Below are 19412 nucleotides of genomic sequence, written 5' to 3'. Positions count from 1 at the left end.
GTTCCTTTTATTAGTGAATAACTTCTGTTTATGAGCTACTTTTAATTCCTTGTACTGATAGTTAAAGCTCTGCACTGATTCTGAGTTTAACAGCAAAAAGTAGGAGATGCTCTGGCAGTTAGATTAAAATCATAAGACAACTGCAAAAGAAATTCCCTTGAGGATAAAGCAATGTCTCCTGTTAATAGTGAATGGTTTCTTACTTTATTATAGCTCCTGTTGGTGACCCTGAGTGGTGAAGAGTGAGGCAAATTAACTTTACTTACTAGATGTTTTTTAATCTTTCTGTTCTTGTCCTCCAGTGCCCCTTGATTGTTCCATAAGTCTGAGTTTAAAGGAATTGTTTTTACAATACATAACTTATTTAAAAATATTAGTGTTTATTTGCGAAAAGATAATTTCAGATCTGTGGCAGAAAGGACTGTAATAGATGACTGAACCCCAGACCTTCGACAAAGACAGCATAGGATTCTATCACTTAAATCTAAAGAAAACATCCATTACATTCCTATCATACTAATTCATATGATGGCATTAGCATTAACTAATGGGAAGCAATACTAGCATATTTTCAGTAATAAGTGTACCTGTATCACATCCACAGTTTCTCATGGTGTTCATTAAAAGGTTTTGTAATCTCATTAACATGGTAGTGTGCATAAGTATTACTGAAGTTTAGCAGATAAATAAGGAATGTAAATAAAAGTTTCATTATATTAACAGTCAATAAACAGAAGCGCCGATACAAAAGCAAAACAGGTAGAATTTAACCTGAAAAAAATCAGCATATCTGGGAGAACAGTTCTGCAAAACTTGTCTGCAATTGTCCTCTTAAAGTGAAAGCAAGTCTGCATATTTTCTGCCTAGACTGATAAAGCAAGAGAGCTAAATCGCCAGATGAGAGGGTAAAAATACTTTAAGGTGTAGGACACTGCTTTTAGACTCATAAGTAGCATGAGGCATGTATTTAATAGTCATACATCATACTAAGGTTTGAGGGTATCCAACATGCTATCTATATATTTTTTTTTTTTCCAGTGCTCAGTTTCTTTTTGTTCCATACATTGTTGCAGTTGCTGAGGCTTTTGGAAAGGATAACAAGAGAGCTTATTGTAGGCCTTTGTATGTTTCTTTTCACATAAGACAGCTTTTTACTATGTAATGTAGTTTTCTTAAATTACGCAGATTTGATGAATTTGTCTAGTTTTAAATGTTAATTAATGGAAACTGTTCATATGTTGGCAATTTTGTGTGTGCATTCCAAAAACATTAAATACTCATTAAACACCATGTTTGAAAACAGTAATTTCAAAAGTTAAGGTATATGTTGAATGAACCTCTAGAAGGCGATGGAATAATTGCATTCAGCTATGTAAAAAGTCTATACAACGTGTGGGTTCCCATGAAGGGCAGGATAGCTCTACTGCATCAACCAGATTGAGAGCACTTCCATTTTCTTCATATTCTCTTTTTCCATTCTGTTTAGAGCCCTTTTCTTTCTCTTTTTTCCACCTTGTTTAGAGCATTTTAATCAAATATGGCCTGAAAAAAGCAAATAAGTTGTTTTATTTTTGTAAAGCTAAACAGGGAGTTTCACACCCTCAAACATGGTTATCAGATACTCTCAGATACTCTGAAAACCTGAAATATGGTTATCTTCCATCTGTCCAAGCAGAACTAGAAAGGGAGCTGCTTTAGTCTTTGGAGTTGTTCCAAGCTGCTCCTTAACTGCTGGAATGGGTCAGGGTTAAGCTATGTGAGGCACTTTTCTTTCTCTTCTCACCCTTCTGCCTCCTCTTTCTTTGAATTGAGAGCACATCAAAGTTTGTGTGTGCTGCTATATGAAGAGCCACTAAACAGTATGATGTTTAACTTCTACAGATTGCTTAGATAACTAGTTGCTTTAATATTGTTTTTGAATTGCCAGACTTGTGAAATGCAATGAAGTGGATATTTGATTACACCTGTATTCACTTTAAGTCCAATTTACTACACCAGAGAACATCAAGTTATGATTAGTAGAGGACAGGTACGGTATTGTTAGGTACACAGAGGTAGAAGGACATCTAGTTCACTTTTTCTTACTCGAGATTCTGGACAAAGCCATTCCAAGCCTTACCAACACTGTTTCACAAGCTTGATGTTCTTTTGTTAAAATGCTATTTGATGTATTTTAATTGCTAGAAAACAAGGACTTAGGACATGGTTAGATTAATTCTACAAAATTCACACCTATGAGTTCCCAAGGTTTTGTATTCTTCTTGAGGTGTTGACCTTTTAAACTATAGAGAACTGAGTATGATTTCAGTATTAAACCTGCTTATTGTAGTAGAACTATATGCTAAATTTTCTATTTAGTATCATCTGAAAAATCTATCTTCCACCTGAGCATGATATTTTAATGCGTTTGAATTCTTGTAGAGTCCAAAGGATGTCATCTTCCATGCCTTCCTGGGTTTGTTTCCTCAGATTGCATTTTTCTTAGCACATGGGATGTGCTTGTTTTTTAATGGGGAACATGCTAGCAAGGTGCTTTACTACAATTGGCCACATAAGTTTGTGTGCAGATTTGTATCTCAGATTTCATTTCCACCAGCGCACAATCAGGGTACCTTGAATTACTGTTTTTACCCTGGGGGAAGAGCTTCCATGCCTTTAGCAGACTGTTACACTTACGTTCTTGTATTTAATGGTACCTCAATAGAAAATATAAGTTAACCAAGGGTTTTATCTCTAATAAGAACCCAAGATGAATTGAAAAGAGTATGCATACATTCAATAGGTCACGTGGAAATACTTTTTTTGCACTACAGAATAAAGGAAGCATACCTGTGTTAGGCATTCTCAGTGGTACATGACTCTTGTAACGTGCATCATCATAGTGTGCATTAATTGTATGCCAGAGGATTCAATGCTGTACTATGGTATCAGAAAGGTGATGGTACTTCTGTGGATTTTTTAATGGATTGGAAACTTGCATTAATTCATAAGAGTAATCTCTTCTGAATATAAACTATGCTAGTTCCTTATTAATCTATATATAATCTATTTCTGCCATGTTGATATTTCTACATATTTCAAAGAATAGAGGAAGGTAAAAATACTGGTAAAAGTCTGTGAAAACTCAGAATGGTAAATATGATGGGGTTTGTCTCTTACTTTGAAGATTGGGACTCTAAAGGATTTTATATGGACGCCAAGCTTTGTATTGACTTATCACTCAGTTGTATGTTTCTATATGAATGAAAGGTACTGTGGCAGTTGACCTGACTCTTCAAATGTATGAAAATACTTACTTTGATAATGGGAACTAAGTAGATTATTTTTTTATGGTAAGTCTGCATATTCTCTTTTATGTTATCTAACTTTTGTTGAAATTGGTGTCCTTCCTGAAACTGCACAAAGAGGATGTGTAAGAGTTGTGTAGGGTTGAGATGCATCAACTCCTGAAGAACTAGTAACCAGCCGTGTATGCTGGAATCATGCCTGAGCTGAACTGTGGCTGTTCACTTTAACGCTGACGTTCCCATACCTATATATATTTATACATGCATGCGTATTTGTGTACGCACATGCATGCCCTTTCTCTGGGAACATTCCAGTCTGACGTCCTGTATCAGCCACTCTAAATGTTTGAGAGAATTCAGTGTTAATTTATTAATAAGTTAATTATCTCTATAACTGTTTGGATCTAATTGCTAAGAAATGCATTTCTAGGTGCCTAAACAGTCTTCTTGTTCATGCTGTTGAGAACCTGATGGCAAATTAGTTAAATTTCCACAACAAGTAAGCAGTTCGAAAAACAAATAGCAATATTTACATTCAGGTCAATCATGCCATGCTATCTTGTTCCACCCTGTCAAGAAGGAAAACCAGTGCAGCTGTTGGTAGATGAGGGGAGGAGGATTAATATTCTTTGTGGTTCAAAAGAGGAACATATTAGTATTCAAAGGGATTTAATCCCTGTAACATGCTTCTCCAGAAACTGTGCAAGTCAAGAGAGACCAAGTCATGATGTCACAGTATTGAAGCTGTATTGCCACATGTCAGCCTTTTTTATATTAAAATCTACTTAGGAAGTATTGAGGGAGTCTAAACCTCTCCCCAGTCCCATTAAAACCAGTCATTTTTTTCCCTACTTCTCACATGATGTTTCTTAGATTCCCCTTTACTTCTGTAGTGTAAAAAGCACTTCCTTTTCAGCTATTCAATAGTGTCACTTCAGTAGACTGTGGTATGCTGAGCAAATTGCCAATTAATTAATAGAGCAGTTTTAAGATTTAACAAAATCATTATGCACACTTCATTTACTTGGTTTTACAGCAAAAACTAAATTTGCACTGCAGGATTAATTAAAAGGGCGATGAGGAGGAGGGGGAGGAATTTAACAAAGACATGTATTTCTCTGATAATAAAATATACTCAGTTTAACACAAACGACTTTTTCTTGGTGCGTTCCCATGATTTCATTGCTGCAATGCAATTCCATTTAATGAAACGCTGGTGTTGACTTACAGGAGTGTTCAAATAATCGTGTTTTCTGACCTTCGAGCAAACCGAATACTGAAGTGGTTAACAAATTGGCAGCTAGTCTGTTAGTGGAGCTGTAGTACAAGGGTAACAGTATGTATGGTGAGAATATGACCTACAAAAAAAAAATATAAACACACACACACACCCCCCAGATACAATGACATGTAACTAAAATTTCAAGTTTCGCCTTGTCTGAAAAATAAGAAGCTGCATTTTTTCATCTTCCCCCCTCCTTTTATGAGATGGTAAATCTGCCAAGCCATTTCATCTTTGTAGCTTGTTACAGGAGAGGCTTCAAAAGTGATTCGCTTAGTGGATCCTGCCCTAATTGGTTTTACATGGTAGCTTTTAAAATTAGATTCAAGGGTACTTCCCAGGCTCTAAGAAGACATAGAATATAGGTCACATTGGAGTTCTTTTCATTCTTAGGATATGCCATGGTGATCAGTATGCACCAGAGCTTACACAGGCTGTGGTTTAATAGGTGTATCTTGTTCTCACAATGATAGAAACAAGTATTTCTTTGTTTCTCTGTCTACTTGTTGCCATACACATTTTCCTACAGCCTTTGAGGTAATATCTCCTACTGGTTAAGGATGGAGGAATTCACTGGAATGCATTAGCTACATGGATACATGCAATTCTTCTTCTCTTACAGATTCTGTAGGGTTGGTTAGCAGCTCTTAGGGTGGATGCTGATGATGCAGTTTGCCAGCCTTCATGAAAATGCTGTTTACTGTGCCAGTGTTACTCTGCAGAGCAGACTCCCCACAGGATTCCCTGCAGGGACTTGCTAAGTGGCTTGGGTTTGGAAGATTTGTTTAGTGAAACAAAATTGAGAGGGTATTTCGTTTAGGCATTTAACTTGGAAGCATTGTAATTTTATTCTACTATGGTTCAGTGATACTTTGTTATTGTAAATGTAATTCTCAGAGTGCTTTTTAAAGAAAAGACAGTCACTCCCAAAGAAGCTGTATTAGGTTTAAATATTTTTGTTTAGACTTTTGAGTCTATATACCTTTACTGACACAGTTTACCAGCTAACACTGACTGTACCTAAACCTTATAAAATCAGAGGAGACTGTTATAATGAAATACTAAGAGCTGAGTCAGTTCAGAAACTTGTCCAGTCAATTTAGGTTGCTCTTCGTAGTTCTGATGCTGCTGACCACCGTTTCTTAGGAGATCATACAGGACAACTTGCTGTCAGTTTTTATCACTTGTAGTTTTTACTTTGCCAGGCTGAATATTCATCTAATGCTGACTTGAAGGGGGGCGTATTTCCATCTGAAATAGCCTCCTGATAATCATTGAAAGGAAAGCCCGACAAGGTAGTGTTACACGATAACTTCTTTCCTTACGGAAAGTTTGTTTATGATATATGGCAGTCTGATGCGTATTGCAAGCAATCACTTCATGCTTTGTAACTTGCCATGCGCTGTTATTTGCCTTCTGTAGAGTAGTTTAGGATACTGCCCTCTGATAGTCATGGGTGCAGGTCTTACCACTGTGATGGTGATAATTTGTAAAGTGTAGAAAATATGCATGAAGTTGGTTGATACCAAGTCCCTTTACATTAGCTGTGTGGGGTACCCAGAGCCCTATTTCCTGTGCCGAGTTTCTCTTCCATTGTAAGGATTAATTTGTAGTGCTAATTTTGCAAATCCCAAACTGGTTGGAAATCTCTTCAAAGATTGTTTATCTTCCAATCTTTTTTTTTTTTTTTTTTACTGGGTGTATGTATAAACACTGTTATTTTTAGTAGCATATATATTTTTTAGATTTGGGGCTTCAGAACCCTTTAGATTTATTTCAGCTGGCGTTTCCTCAGGAGGGAAAAAAAAAAAAAGAGTATAGAACAAAACAGTTTCCCTTGGGTCAAATCCAGCCCTCTGTCCTAGTTGCCAAGTATATGGACTGCATTTGATGACTAGTTCATAAACATGTAAAGCTGTCTTTGCTGTTGATGCCCTAGCAGAAAGTTATTTAGAGAAGGATATTTCTTCATCTTTAAATGGCCAGCAAAATTCTGGTTTTCACTCTCTGTTCATAGCAAGTGTACACAAGTTCTCCTTGTGCCAGTACTGTTTTCCAGTTTAATTTACTGTTCTTTTAGTAGTATTTACACTTCTGATGTGTATATGGAAAGTTCTCTTATCCTTTTTTTTATTTTGCTAGTCTATGTATGCCAAGCTGTCTCAGTCTTGCAAAATAGGCTCTATGTTCCCTTGATCATTCTCATAGTCCTTCATTGCACCTGCTGCAGTTGGGGTAATGTTTCTTGAAACTGGACTATTCAGTGTGTTTTGGCGTGACCTAAGACATACTGTGAAAAGTCGAATGATACACCAGATTCAAAATCAGCATTTTTAAACTAGAAGCAAAATTTAGAGAAGCTAATTTGATCAGCTGGAACACTATATTCTCAGTGAAGTTTTAGCTGTGTCATGAAATTCTTCTTTTTCAAAGGAAGATAGAGCATAGAATTACAATTTAAGATCCCAACTTAGTTCTGAAGAGCACAGCTTTGTGTTTATGAGCACTTTTCATTATGTGTCATCTCATTTGGGTTTTCCTAGACCTCAGAGTCATTCGGTATTTATTCTAAAGCCTTTGTATTTACAAAGCCTCTAATTTTGTAGTAGCAGACTTGATTAGTGGTTACGTACTTCTGAGAAAATGGTGAAGAGGATGAGACCCAGACCAGCCTTCGAGTACTTCTGATAGAAAGCAGTCCCCAGCCAAAAAGTTCCTCACTCATGTAGACTCTTGTCTCATCTGGTTATTCTCCACTGTAGTCTCTTTAATCCCTTTACAGTGGTCTGGTATGTAAGGTGCTTGATAAAACAAGATTTTCTTAATTTAAAAATTCTGATTCTATTTTGGTATCAAGCCTTCAATGAATCCATGGTATATTTCGTCATTCAGGCATTTACTTCTTAATTTAGAGTAAATTTCTACAGGACTCAGGAAACTGTTGGTAGCTGCAAAAAAACTTCATTTAAAAAAGTATGGTATCATCCCTTTATTAATAGTGAACATAATACTTCCACAGCACAGGGAAGGAAAGTGACCCTTGCAAACACTCTCCAGCCTTTGCAATGTGCCCATTTCTATAGAAATGAATCAAGAAAAGAACAGTTGAAATAAATCAGCATAGTGTGAATTATAGGCACTTTTAAATTGTTCCCTGTTCTGTCTTTAGATTACTCATAAAAACTTCTCGATGTTTTTACAAGTTCTAACATGAATCTTTCAGTCCTTTTCATTTTCTGACCCTCAATACTTTCTTTCCCCTCTCCATAGGATTTCTCTGTGATTCTATTATTCAAAGGAGTTATTCCTTTGTTTGGGTGCAGAACCTTTCCTGCAGTTTTCTCCCTTCTCTCCCTCATTGGGGATACAAATACCGAGTAGTTGATATCCAAATCCTGATCCATCTCAATTATCTCCAATAATTAGTGCACTTTTCTTCTTAAATTTTGTACAGTTCAGGATCAAATCCTTTAGTTATGAACCTGCTTTGTTCCAGTTGCAATGAAATGAAATCTAATGTTTGAGTCAACGAAGAATAAAGTTGTATTAAATAAATATCTTGCATAGTTTTCTGTAATAAAATTACGGGAAACCCAATCTCAGTTTGGAGTTACATTATGAAAGGCAAAACTCATCTTGAACACTGCCTGTGCTTCTCAAGCTGGGTTATGTGTTTAAGGCTAGTATAGATTCAACCACAGGCCAGCTTTTTTTTCTCTTGGGTTGTATGATCCTCTGTTCATTGTTTGGGAACCAGTTTAAATACATACTATCCCACTGACGTTGCTAAATTAGTACAATTAAACGTGGTACATGGCTTATGCTTTTAATGAAATATCTGATTATTTTATTTCTTCTTTCATGATGTCTGCCAATATCTGGTAAATCTTCATTAGTGCAATGCAAGTACATTTTCTTTATCTGACACAAAAACATTAATTCAATAATGTTTTCAGCACAGCTGGTCACTTTCTGTGAATTAATGACTAGCTGGGATGAGTTAATAATTTAAGATAATCACCTAGTAGTCTCCCTCAGAAAACCATTTATTCCAAAGAAATGTCAAGAGCAAACGTGGGTAATGTAGGGGGAAAAACTGTACGATACATTAATAAATGTTTAGTGATGGCAATAGTACTGGTAGCTCTCAGAAGCATTTAGTATGACATTTGTCTGTATACAAAGTGTTGTCTGGCATTGATAATTTTTAGAAAAATGCATACTGTATGGGAGAACAGTTGTATCGAAAAGTAACCTTTTCAATAAACTTTCAATCTTTATTAGATATTTGTATATTTTATGTGATGTGATCTCTCAATCTAGGGTATTCTTTTTTTACGACTGGAGTAGTAAAAGTACAAATGAAGTTTTTAAATTCTTTTTAATTGTCAAAGAGCCATTTAACAATATAAATGCAAATGCATTTAATTTTAATTTTCTGTATGAGCACCTTCTAAAGATTTTTTCTATTAGCCAATTCAAGTGGAATAAGACATTTATTTGAGGAAATTTAAGAGATCATTTCTGCCTCTTCTTAAGTAATGGAATCTGTTCATTCTGAAATAGTTAGAAATTCAGTGTATAAGAGGAGTGCATTAAACATCCATCACCAAGCAAGGCCTCTGTTAGGAAGCAGCATTACACAGAAGACATTATAAATTGTACACAGATGACCTAGTGGCATCTCTGTTAGCATGGCTATGAGGCAAGGGTGGTTCTTCTTAAATAAAGTGTGTGAGATATTCGTATAAAGAGCTAACGTTAGGTCATTGTGTGCTGTACAGGAGATAATCTGATTTATTTTAAAAACGTTTTCTCACTCATCTTTCATGCATGAAAGTAAACCAGACCCACCATTAGAAGGAACCTAAAACAAATTGTTCTGGTACACTGTATGTTTTAGAGATGTGTTAGATGTGATTGGCACTGCCTTCCATTGTTACCACCAAGATCAGAAGGAAACAGTGCTACTAATGCGCTGTTTGCTGCTTACAACAATATTTTTAGGGTCAAAATAGTTTGTGCAGGGACATAAAGATGTCCTGTGCTTTCTGCGAGTCATCCTCAGTAGTGCCATGACTGACTACTCACCAAAGGAAAGCCATAATACAAAAAGTTTGTGATATTAGATTAATGTTAACAAACCAGGGTAATCATGGAACTTTTGTACTGAGGAGTATTTGTATTCAGTATTTTGTACTGAACACTGTGGGAGCTGGCATATTGTCCAGCTAAATCTGATACACGCACTCTCCTTTTTCACAGTGTATATATTGAGAACTGTTATTTGGTAGCCCAGTGACCTTTGACTAAGCAAGCCCTGAAGCTCTGTCTAGTGTCATGCCAGCACTGGATGTCCAGTGCAATCAGAGGACTGACTGGGATCTGAATCTCAAAGATATTGGTATGGGAGATCTTACAAATAGTCAAACAAACCTCCTGTTTCTATCTCTTATTTTCTACTCTGGGAACGTTTGCTGCTGCTCATGTAAACACATTGAATTTGCTATTGCCTCAGCAAGACGTACCTTTTTATCTATGGAAACTCCAGTAAATGCTTTTGGAATATGTATTTTAATTTTTCAGCCAAGTAATCGCTTGCAAAAGTTCAGACTCTTCAAACTCCTTGTTTGAAACAATAAGCCCCAGCCTTAATCTGTGTCTGTTCATGATTTTTATGTTGATTTTAAACACAGAGTTTGAAAAATACTTGTCAAAACTCTGTTGAGAATCTTTGCCTGTCTTGTCTTACCCTCTGATGGCTTTGTACTAATTCTGTCTCCAGTTCTTCCACAAATACAATGAATGTAAACAACAGAGCAAGTCTGTAAAAGTGAACTAAAATGCAAAGCATGTCTGCATAGGCAGTGAGGTGAAATGGTTACTATGGAGCCAACAAACTCAGCTTCCAAATATCAGACTTGGCTTTCCTAAGTCATATATCCTTCACCCAATGCTAAATTATTTTCTCCACAAAGCTTAACATCACTTAAGCGAAACTTCAGCACACAGGATGTTACACGGAGCAATTGCAAGGCACAACTTGAATCTGACACAATTAAGAAGTGTAATGATAGCTTATGAACATGCAGTGTATTCTGAACTTCAATTAAAGTCCATGGTAAAGTATGGTTCAAATTTTTTTCAACATCAGTTTAACAACTGGTTTAAATTATTGAAATAAATATCTGAGTGGTGATTTTATGTGCTTTCACCATACTTACTTATATGGGACAGGATTTTCAGCAGGTTCTGTGTTACCAGGCTCCAGGTGGTCTGGAGCACTTGCTTTCTTTGAGACCTCCCTTCTGATTATGAAATAAATAAGGAAAATTTGACAGTATTTAACCAGGATTTTCCTTATCACTAGAACCGTGTAAGCCTTGTATCTTCAGCAAAGATATTTCAATGGAGCACATGCCTACAAAAAGTGAATTTTGGGGGCTTTAAATAATTGGATCTGGTAGACAAATGACAAGGGAGCCTTCCCTGGCTATTTTGTAACTTTAAATACACGTGTAGAAAATATTAGCTATAGCTTTAGACTCCAGCTAACCAACGCTAGGCCCTAAAAATAAGATCATGTTTGCATTGGGCAAGTTCTAGAAAAATCTTTATGGGGCAGGGAAAACATTTCGTAAACTTCACTTAGGAATTACTTGATTAAAAGTTGAGTAAAGCATAACAATTGTATGTTTGCCGCTTGGAAAACCTTTGGCAAAAGACTGAAAGTAATGTCTGAGTGACTTTATTGCTTTGCTAGCACAAACAAGCTTGCTTATACATGTCTCTGTTTTAAGATTTTATTCTTAAATATTCCTCAATTATTTTTTACTGTATTTTTTAAAGCCTTCTCTACTGTTAACTGTCATTAGGAAAATTATAAACCCTTCTTCAGCACTTGCTTGCTGTGGCACTTTGTGCTCGGTGTGCTGCCAGCAAATGAAGTTGCCTTAAGCATGGATTGGTTTTGCAGAGTTCAGAACATGAAGAAGTGGACAGGAGATGCCAGCGCACTGACCGTAGCAGCACAGAACACAAAGGGAAGGGGTGACTCATGTATGTTTGGGAAGTGAAAAAGATTGCAATTACACTGAGAACTAATGAAACCGAGAGAAGACGGTGAAATGTAGTCAAGGACAGGCGATCTAAGAATGGGAGAACAAAGAGTGAGGCACTGCTCTACTCTGGCTGTTTGCCTAGCACATAGTCAGAACTTCAGATAATTGCACATTTTTGGGGATGTTGGTCAGCACTTCAGTCATTTAAAGAGTTCCTGTAAGTTTCAGTTCATTTCCAAACGAAGAGCAGCAAGTGGAAAAAGCATATTTGCATATATATAGTTTTTATAAGACTTCTGATGGTACTAACAAAGTTCAATTTCTTGTAAGAATGGCTTTTAAAATGGGTTCATTTTACAGCTAAAATAACATGCCTTTACAATGTTTCGTGTACTATTTCTTTAAGTAGAGTAGAACTTCGGGAAAATCGAGAGGTTGAGGCCTCAGGAGGTAGTCTCGTCCAGCCTCCTGTTCCAAAGCAGGTAAACTTCACAGTTAGGGCAGCTTTCTCAGGACAGGGCCTCATCCAGCTGAATTTTGAAAATATCCCAGAATGGAGTTTCAACAGCTTTCTCTATCTGTGCTCTGTTCTGGACTTCTTAAAAAGAGTCTGGCTGTGTATTCTCCCATTTTTAATAGTAAAAGACTGATTAGATTCTTCCTTGGCTTTCTCTTTTTCCAGGCAGAGCAAACCCATATTTCTGCCTATCTTCTCACTTATGTTCAGCCCCCAAAGCATCTTAGTGGTTCTTCTCTGTCCACATTCCAGTTTCTTAGTGTCTTTTAACTGGGTGTCTAAAACTGGACGCAGTATTCCCAGTGTGACCTCATGAGAACTTAATAAAAGGGAATAATCACTTCACTTGACCTACAGGTTATGCTTTTAACCTAACATGTCATTAATATTCATTCATGCAAATGTGTGTTGATAATATAGTATTGTGTCTAATAAACAGTTCATATTGTTTTTTCTATATGTACACAGATTACTGCTGTGGTATGGCTCTTATCTAGTAATGTAGGTAAAAGGGGCTCCACAGTACTTGGAAATGCTTTAGTCTGTCAAAAAGAAATCACATTTATTAGGAACTGAAAAGGTTTAGGGCCACACAAAGCATTGCTTTCTAGAACTGGAATTGCATCTGAAGCTTATAGTGTAATTTAAACTATCACTTTATGTCAACAAGATTTTTGTGATGCTGTGTGTCGTATAAAAATCCTTTTTTATTTACTATATTTTATTTATATGTAGGCTTTAGGAGAGCAGAATTGTGCTATCCTAGCATGTATCCATTACATGTTTGCTCTTCCGCTATAAATAATGTTGTGAAAATATATTTCATTAAAAAAAGATAGTGGACACAAGGGATGCAACAATTTTCAGACACTTTGAAGGTTGCATTCTGTCAGTGCCTTTTGCATGTCTTACTAACATCAGCATTTGTTAATCGTCATACTTTCAAATATTGTAAAATGCGTTATTTTGTAAACAGTTTCATTTGTGAAGAGTCGGGCACACAGAAGTTGTCATTCCATGACATATTAAGTGCAGCTTGACACTAGGATACCTACTTTCCCATATCTTTTCAGTGATTCATATTTTTCCCCATAGCACATCACAACTACCCAGTTTGTAGAAAAACAACACAGTATTTTACTGATGTTTGGTTTGTGTGTTCCCCAGCCATGGCTGTCCTTCATCAATACATTTAAATGCCTCGGTGAAACTTCTTCCTTCTGGATTGCCATGCTTGGTTTGTCATTCCTCCCTGCTGCAGAAGCATGTTGTGTAGATCCTAGTTCTTCCATCCTACTGAGTAGAGCACTTAAATCTAAGCTTGAAAAATAGACAGATTAAAGACGTGAGATAGTACCAAGAAAGTATAGCATTTGAAATGGAATCGACTCCCAAACTGAATTACTTCTTTCTGGAAACAGAGACAAGAATCAGATTTTGGCCAACAGGCACCTCTGTACCTATAGATAAGATAAACAAGGCCAATTTATTTTATCACTTATCTCCAGCTATTTAACTGTATGAAACTTTTCAAAGTGGCAAGAAAGCTCATAGAAAGTAATAATGGAAGAGGAAGCTATTGTGTTATTCAAGGGACATTGCATACTACTAGCAGTCACTCGGTCTCTTGGTTATACTGCACATTGGTTAACCAATCTTTAAAAAGCTAAGCACTTAAAATAGAAATGCTTTAATTGGTAAGTTATAAATAATTTATATCACTTCATATAAAATTATATAACTAATGAATAACTTAAATGGAATCAGGAAAAAAAAAGTAAAGATGCCAAATAAATCCAGTTGTTCTCCAAAATAAATTGATAGGCTGAACGCAGGGGAATTCCTGAGCAATGACTGGTGAAAATCCCGGTGATCTCAGTGTATCTTATATACGAAAGTGCAGACTGACTCACTTGGAATTGAATTCCAGTGTCCCAGGGATGAACATGAAGAATCACGTCATGATTTCTTTGCATTATTACTTTTTTAAGAATTAGATCTTTCATATTAATAGTCAATATCTTTCAATATCGATAGTCAATTTATTTCTCAGGGAAGAGTTTTTGTGCAATTTCATGAAGATCAAGAAAACAAACAATTATTCAGAATCAAAAAAGTCACTTTTTTGTAGTTTGACCTGGATTTTTTGTTTGTTTACAGTTTTCCTCACAATTCACCTACATGTGAGATCACTGAAACCAATTTTACAACTTGTGCAATATTTTTTACATGAAGATTTCATTCCTTTGACATAATTTGTTCTAAGCTTTCTGAGATAAATTATTGAAGTATTTTCCTCATTGATTCCTCAGAAGTCCAGTTTATAGTAACATTATTTACTGCTTCAGTAGTCGATCGTTGTAAGCAGAAAAGCAATGTGATAAACATCTTTGTTTAACAGACTAAGCTGATTTGAAGCACAATATTGATTATCAATTGTAATCTGTTTGCAGGTGAAGAAAAAGAAATCACTTCCTTATTGAGTCCTAACTTGCCAAAAATTACATATAGCTTTATAAATGCTTTAACTATATTAAAGGTGTCCAAAAAGTACTAGGAGTGGATATTTACTGTTAGTCCAACAAACCTAAATTGGAGAATGTTGAAGTATGGAAATCGTTGCATGAAGCTGGTAATGTCATCGTAGTGCACATTTGATATGTGTAGTTTACATTCCTTTGGTCTTCTATTTGTCAAATTGACAAAAATGCAGTAATCTAGTATTAACTACATCATGTATTTTGATAACTCTAATCTTTCCCATGGTGGAAAAAATCATGTTTAATTAAATTATATTGACAAGATCAGTGGAAATTATTTGGTAAGCATTTTTTCATTTAGGATACAAAGAAAATACGCACCACAAAGATAAGTATTAAGATTTCAGATTAAGATTCATGGGGAATTTTATCAAGGACAAAAACATCCTTGTATTTAGTTTTCTTCATCAAATCTAATTTAAACATAAGGATAATAGGCACTGAAAAGACTATTCATTTTAGCAGTGTTTTGAGCAAAGTGGACAGTAGTCCAGAAGGAGTTCAAAGATCTTTTTGTAGTTTGAAATGGAAGCTTAATTAAAAAAAAAAAAAAAATCAAAGCTCAGTAGTCCTGTTTTTACTTATCTAGCACAGCTGTAGTTAAAAGGAGCTTCAGTAAAGCGTGTATTGACTCCAAAACAGTTTTTATTCCAAACTCTTCTTGAGCTAAGTTGGTTTGTTTATTTCCTTTTCTTGTAATGTGGTTGTCAGGTATAGGATGTAGGGAGTTCAGGGAGCTTTTGCATAATGCTTGTAGTAGTCATTCTTTCTCTTCTATATTTTGATTTTTTTTTTTTGCATAAATTTTTGAATAGCTAAAAAAAAAAAAAACATCTTAGTCTCTACTATTATTTACTACAGAAATTTTGAAACCAAAATCCTCTGCATGTACATGAGTAGTCAGCATGGCTGTACAAAGGGCATCTTGTGATTGACCAACCTGATAGCCTTCTACAATGACGTGACTAGCTTGATGGACAAGAGGAGAGCACTGGATAATGTTTACCTTAACGATAAAAAAAAAAAAAAAAAAGCCTTTGTCATCATTTCCCATAACACTGTAGACAGTGAGGTGGAATGCAGATGAGCTGAATGGCCAGGCCAAGAGGTTTGTGTCTCAAAGGCCAGTTGAAAGCAAGTCACCAGAGATGTATCCCAGAGGCCAGTACCAGTGGCAGTAAGGTTTAACATCTTCAGTAATGACCTCAATGACGGAACAGAGTGCACCTGCAGGAAGCTTGCAGATCATGCATTACCTGGGTGGAGTCACTAGTACATCAGGTGGTTGTGCCTCTGCTCAGAGGGACCTCAGCAGGCTGGAGAATTCTCACGAAGTTCAAAAAGGAGAAACACAACCCTGTGTATGGAGTGGAATAGCCCCAGGCACCAACCCATGCTGGGACAGACTGGTTGTAAAGCAGCTGGGCAGAGGGACCTTGGGGTCCTACTGGACAAGCTGAACGTGAACCAGCAATGCACTCTTGTGGCAAAGAAGGCCAACAGCATCCTGGGCTGCATTAAGAACAGTGCTGCAAGCAGGTCAGGGGAGATGATCTTCACTTGCCACACTGGTGAGGCTGCATCTGGAGTACTGTATCCAGTTCCCCGGTACAACAGAAATAGAGCGCATACAGGAGCAAGTTCAGTGCAGGGCCACAAAGTTGATGAAGGGACTGGAGCATCTCTTACAGGAGGAGAGACTGAGAGAGCTGGGAACGTTCAGCCTAGAGAAGAGATGGCTTATGTGGGGTATCTTAGCCATGTGTACAAATAAAAGGGAGCCATGTTCTTCCCAGTAGTACCCTCTGAAAGGACATCAGGCAATGGCATAAATTAAAATACGTTAAATTCCATCTGAACAGAAGAAGACTGTTAGGGTGGTCCAACACTGGAACAGGTTGTCTGGAGAGGTTTGGAGTCTCCATTTGTGGAGATGTTTAAAACCCAACTGGATGTGGCCCTCAGCAACATGCTCCAGCCGACCCTGCTTGAGGGGAGGGGCTGGACTAGATGATCTCAATAGGTCCCTTCTAACCTAAACTGTTCTGTCATTTTTCCAAGTCTTAAATCTAGGCTATAGCATCCTATGTAATTACTGTGCTTATAGAGCATCCTTAGCTCTTGTCATTTTTTTTTTTATTTTAGGATCTGCAGGTTTGGATTTTGTTACAGAATATAACCTTCTAATAGAAGTAATAAACGTTTTCAGATGCAGACTTCTGGGTTGTTTAAAGAATTCCCTATAGCCTATCTGTCTTAGCTTAAAGATCTTCTGAAGATGAACTCATGACTTCATTCAGATTTTCCAGTGAATGCTACTGTTTCAACCTACCTCTTCCACACAACACTGACACCAGCAGAACTGACCAGAGACCTGAGAGGTGCTCCAGAAGCGCAGGAAACCTGCTGCATAGCACAAACAGAACAGTTGCACGGAAGTTGGAAATCACTGCCTATTTCACTGACATAGTCTTGTATATTAATGCTATTGCAGGTTTAGTATATCATTGTGATTTATTTCATGACTATGTATTACATATAATGCTAAACCTTTACTTTTAATTTACAGGATGGAGGTTTGCTTCTAAATAATCCTTCTGCACTGGCAGTTCACGAGTGCAAGTGTCTTTGGCCAAATGTTCCATTGCAGTGTCTGATATCGCTGGGTACTGGTCGATACGAAAGTGAAGGAAAGACAAATGTCACATACACCAGTCTGAAAGCCAAACTCACAAATGTTATCAGCAGTGCAACTGATACAGAAGGTTAGTGTCTTAAGGTGCATTTGTACTGTGATTTTTTTTTTTTTAAGATTCTTAGAATTATCATTCTCGATTATCGTAACTGAGGTTGTCTTAGAATACAAGATAAACATTTTCCAGAGAAAAAAACATGTATAGTGTTTGCAAACTTCTAATGAGAATGGTGTTTTTTTATGTTTTGTGGTTTTTTTTGGCTTTTTCACACAGAATCACAGAATTTCTAGGTTGGAAGAGACCTCAAGATCATCGAGTTTTATAAGACAATGGTGGAAAGATGTTTACTTAGCAAAGCAGTACATACTTAAAATCGTTGTGTCACTCCAAAGTACTTGGTGTTCAGATTGTAGGACTGTGTCTCTCTCCTGTAAATATAACAGTTTCATACATTTGTTTTAAATACAGAAGTTCACACCATGCTGGATGCACTGTTACCACCAGATACTTACTTCAGATTTAACCCTCTTATGAATGAAGACATACCTCTGGATGAAAGTCGGAAAGAGAAACTCAATCAGCTGCAGACAGATGGAATTCGCTATTTAGAACGAAATGAAGAAAAACTGAAAAAAGCTGCAAAAATATTAACACAAGAAAAATCAACTTTGCAGAAATTTCATGATTGGATAAGATTAAAGGCTGACATGTATGAAGGCCTTCCCTTTCTTTCCAAATTGTGAATATGTAATGCATGAAAGATTGTAAATGTAAATCCTATTCCAGAAAACTCCTCCAGTACTGTAAAGGAAGAATGTTTATTGTGGGTAAATAACATCTCTGGAAAACTGTCCGTAGAGTTCTGGTGAAAGCAGTTCAGGATGGCTGTTTTGTGCACACTTAACTTGATATAAAGTTTTATGGTGTTAATTATTTTTTGAACTTTAGGGATCTTAATGTTGTTCTACTTAAATTTGTTAAAGTTGGTAAAAACTGAAAATTATGAAAACAATTGTGCTGTACATTTTTCAATGTATGTACCATAATTATGGTGGCAGTGAGCCTTTATTCATCAACTACCAGGCTTGTTCAAAATTAACAAAAAATAATATCTTCTTTCGCTTTAGAGTAGGCAATATACCTGTTGAGGCTCTTATGCAGCCAGTTAATATAAAGAAATGTAACGTCTTGGAAACACTTTTCCTGTGTTAATTGCACTTTTACATTTGAAAGATAACATCTAAGTTCTTTTTTTATTATTTCCAATGTTTTTGTATATAACCGTATTCAGTAAGATGTTTAGATGACTATAAATGGCATATTAAATTATCAAAATTAACTGATGTTCTGGGGACTTGCTGCTTATTGTTTTTACTGGAATGACTTCACATTGGTTCATTCATTATTTGAAAATAATCCCAAGCCCCCAGACTTCATTTGAGCTGCTATTCCTGTCAGAGGATAAGGGAAATAACTAGTGAACTGTTTGAAAGTTTTATGCGAGTTGAGAAGCTTGTTATAGAAGCTTCAGTTTTGGATGCCAAACTTCACGTGTTTCTAGGCAAGAGAAATTTAGCAGTTGATACCTGAATAATAAATTATGCATTTCCTTTTATCTTTTAACTTTCATATGTGAATCCTCTTGAAGTTGTTCAAGTTGTGAAGTATTATTTACAGCATGCTACAATCTTACTACTCATTTCTGTGCAACTTCTTGCCTGTGTCAAGCAGAGGGGTGTGGTAAGCAATGGCAATACTGGACATCAGTAAAGCGACATTTTCAACAACAGGAAGGTACAAGTGAATTCTTAGAAACAATATCATAGGACAGACAAGAAGTGTCTGTGTTTAAATGAGGTGAAAATTCTGTGAAAAGATTTGGTTCATTTTAAAAGGCAAAAAACTGCCAATTTTTGTACATATTGCTGTCTTGAGGAAAGGGAAGGAGGTGCTTATTTCAGAGGAAGATCTGGATTTGCAATTACACTCTTTTTTTGTTGGAAACCCTTTTTCCTCTTGTTTATTGCTG

At 36.3% G+C, this 19412-nt stretch overlaps 1 protein-coding gene across 3 annotated transcripts in view; it reads left to right on the top strand.

Annotated features, from left to right (window-relative positions):
* The window catches only part of PNPLA8 (patatin like domain 8, phospholipase A2), a 36366-nt gene extending 17640 nt beyond the window's left edge, over window positions 1-18726 (top strand). For 2 of the 3 annotated variants that reach the window (XM_084517133.1, XM_084517132.1), the window contains exons 10-11: window positions 17257-17452; window positions 17852-18726. In XM_084517133.1, coding sequence (XP_084373259.1) covers window positions 17257-17452; window positions 17852-18126 — 471 coding nt within the window. In that variant the 3' untranslated portion in view covers window positions 18127-18726. Of the gene's footprint in view, window positions 1-213; window positions 15766-17256; window positions 17453-17851 lie in introns of those variants that run through there. The other variant, XM_084517134.1, reaches the window with a different exon arrangement.
* The last annotated feature ends 686 nt before the right edge of the window (window positions 18727-19412 follow it).

This window comes from Aythya ferina, assembly GCF_964211825.1.
Source record: "Aythya ferina genome assembly, chromosome: 1".
Classification (NCBI taxonomy): Eukaryota; Metazoa; Chordata; class Aves; order Anseriformes; family Anatidae; genus Aythya; species Aythya ferina.
Note: the sequence above shows the minus strand (reverse complement) of the source record. Positions and strands in the feature narration are given on the sequence as shown.